Source organism: Mandrillus leucophaeus, unplaced genomic scaffold (assembly GCF_000951045.1).
Source record: "Mandrillus leucophaeus isolate KB7577 unplaced genomic scaffold, Mleu.le_1.0 Scaffold19, whole genome shotgun sequence".
NCBI classification, from domain to species: Eukaryota; Metazoa; Chordata; class Mammalia; order Primates; family Cercopithecidae; genus Mandrillus; species Mandrillus leucophaeus.
Genome location: NW_012101920.1, coordinates 8,056,378 through 8,058,464, shown reverse-complemented (window position 1 = coordinate 8,058,464; position 2,087 = coordinate 8,056,378). Strand labels below are relative to the sequence as shown.

Below are 2,087 nucleotides of genomic sequence, written 5' to 3'. Positions count from 1 at the left end.
CAGCTACTCAAGAGGCTGAGGCAGGAGAATCGCTTGAACTTGGGCGGCGGGGGTTGCAGTGAGACAGCGCGTCTCTGCACTCTAGCCTGGGTGACAGAGTAAGACCTGCATCTCAAAAAAAAAAAAAAAAAAAGAAAAAAAAGAACTACTGGGCATCCCAAAGGAGCCCAGTCATCTCAGTGTTTGTGCCTCTGTGCAGCAATTTCCTCTGTCTGAAATGTTCTCACCCTTTCCTTCTTTGAGCCTTCTTCTACTCAACCTTTTGTAACTGAGCTCAAATGACACCTCCTTCAGAAGTTGACCTCCTCAATGCTCCTGGAGCACTCTGAACTACCCTACATCATTGTCCTGTCCTGGCTGTTATTCTCATCTGCCCCCTTCCCTAAAGTACTGGGAGGAGGTTGAGGGAAAATGGGAGAGTACAGCTGATATGACTTGGCTTCTCCGGGTATCTGACACACAGATCAGGTACTCAGTAAATGTTTGTGAACTAACCGAATGAACCCACCAATTCTCAGGAGAAGCCAAGCCAGGCCTCCCAGACAGAAAAAGAACTTCAGACAACTCAAGTGGAAACCATGGCTCACCACTTTAGCCACCTGGCCTCCTTTTCCAATCTGGCGTTCCCAGAAAGCCATGAGAGCATCATGAAACCTCAAATACTATCCTGGAATTTCGATCCCCGGTAGGTTTGGTGGGGTTTTTTTGGTTTTTTCATTTTAATTGGAAAGCCTTTGGTTCTCTGTAAATTCAGAGTTATTTCACATTGTTAACTTGGAAGGCAAAGTGACAGCCACCGTTCTGGAGTATTTCCCAGCGATCAGACAGCATAACGGTTAACAGCGTGAACTCTGAAGTCTGGGTTCAAATGTACCACTTGCCAACTGGGTAACTTTGCGTAAGTTACCCTTCACTACTTCCCAATAGGACATATAAACTGGAGAGCCTCTGGCCATTCATTAATACCAGCTGAACATCTACTGTGAGCCTGGTGCTAGTGATATAGTGGAGATCTGACCTTCCAATCTACAGTACACTTCCATGGAGTCAAACTGTTTCATTTCCTACACAGCACTTAGCACTATCTGCAAAGATCACGTGTGCTGGTTTGTCTGTCCTCATCGGAAGGTAAGCTCTATGAGAACAGAGGCCTTGTCTGTCTTGTTCATCCATCACCTCCCCAGTGCCTTCCACATATCTGTAACGATGTTGTGTGCTGGTTTGTCTGTCCTCGTCGGAAGCTAAGCTCTTTGAGAGCAGAGGCCTTGTCTGTCTTGTTCATCCATCACGTCCCTAGTGCCTTCCACATCACTGGATACAAGCAAAAAGAAGGAATGAGCATGTCAGACCTTTTACCTCGTGGCCCTGGTGAAGGTAGGAAAAAAAAAAAAAAGAACAACATAGAAAACATAAAGGCACAAATTACAGAGATAATAGTGTCTGGGAGAAACCAGGGTCATGGTTTCCCACCACCGCAGGTGTTGCTCCAGGCAGCTCTGCGGAGCAAAAGGATCCCAGCACCTTGGCAGCCTCCCTCAGCTGCATCCAGGAGGCACCATGAGGGAGGCAGTGAACGGAAAATGGGACCAATCCCATCAGAAGGCCTGAGGAGGTTCATTTGTTGGTTCAACAGGTATTTACTAGGCGTCTAATGTGTGCTGGGTACACAGCAGCGAACTGACAAGAGCCTGTCCTCATGCAGTTTCCTTTCTAGTGCTGAAACAGTGATTTTGAGTACGAAAAGTGCGGTGCTGACCACGAAACAGTGACAGAACGGGGACAGCAAGAGAGCAGGTGTGCACGGTGGGCTGGGTGGCCACAGCAGGCCTCTCTGGGCAGGTGATACCTCAACTAAACCCTGAGGTCAACACTGTCACAGAGCAGGGGAAGAACCTTCCAAGCAACAGCAGCGGCGGAGGCTCACACTAAAGTGATCACAAACTGGTCACTAAGTTACAAGGCAAAGTGACAAGTGCCTCGAAGGCAAGTCTCAGGGTCGGGGAGGAGGCACAGGCCCTAGCTCCTGCACCAGCCCTCTCGGGTCCCGGCCGCTCCGCGCATTTCTGGGGCGCGCGCTGAGCGCCAAG

The 2,087-nt window shown here is 49.2% G+C and overlaps 1 protein-coding gene across 1 annotated transcript in view; it reads right to left on the bottom strand.

Moving 5' to 3' along the window:
* Positions 1–1,632, bottom strand: part of LOC105538337 (vesicle-associated membrane protein-associated protein B/C-like) — a gene marked incomplete at its 3' end in the record, with an annotated part of 50,241 nt that extends 48,609 nt beyond the window's left edge. Inside the window, exon 1 of the mRNA XM_011978183.1 lies at positions 1,427–1,632. Coding sequence (XP_011833573.1) covers positions 1,427–1,460 — 34 coding nt within the window. The remainder of the gene's footprint in view (positions 1–1,426) is intronic.
* Positions 1,633–2,087: the final 455 nt, after the last annotated feature.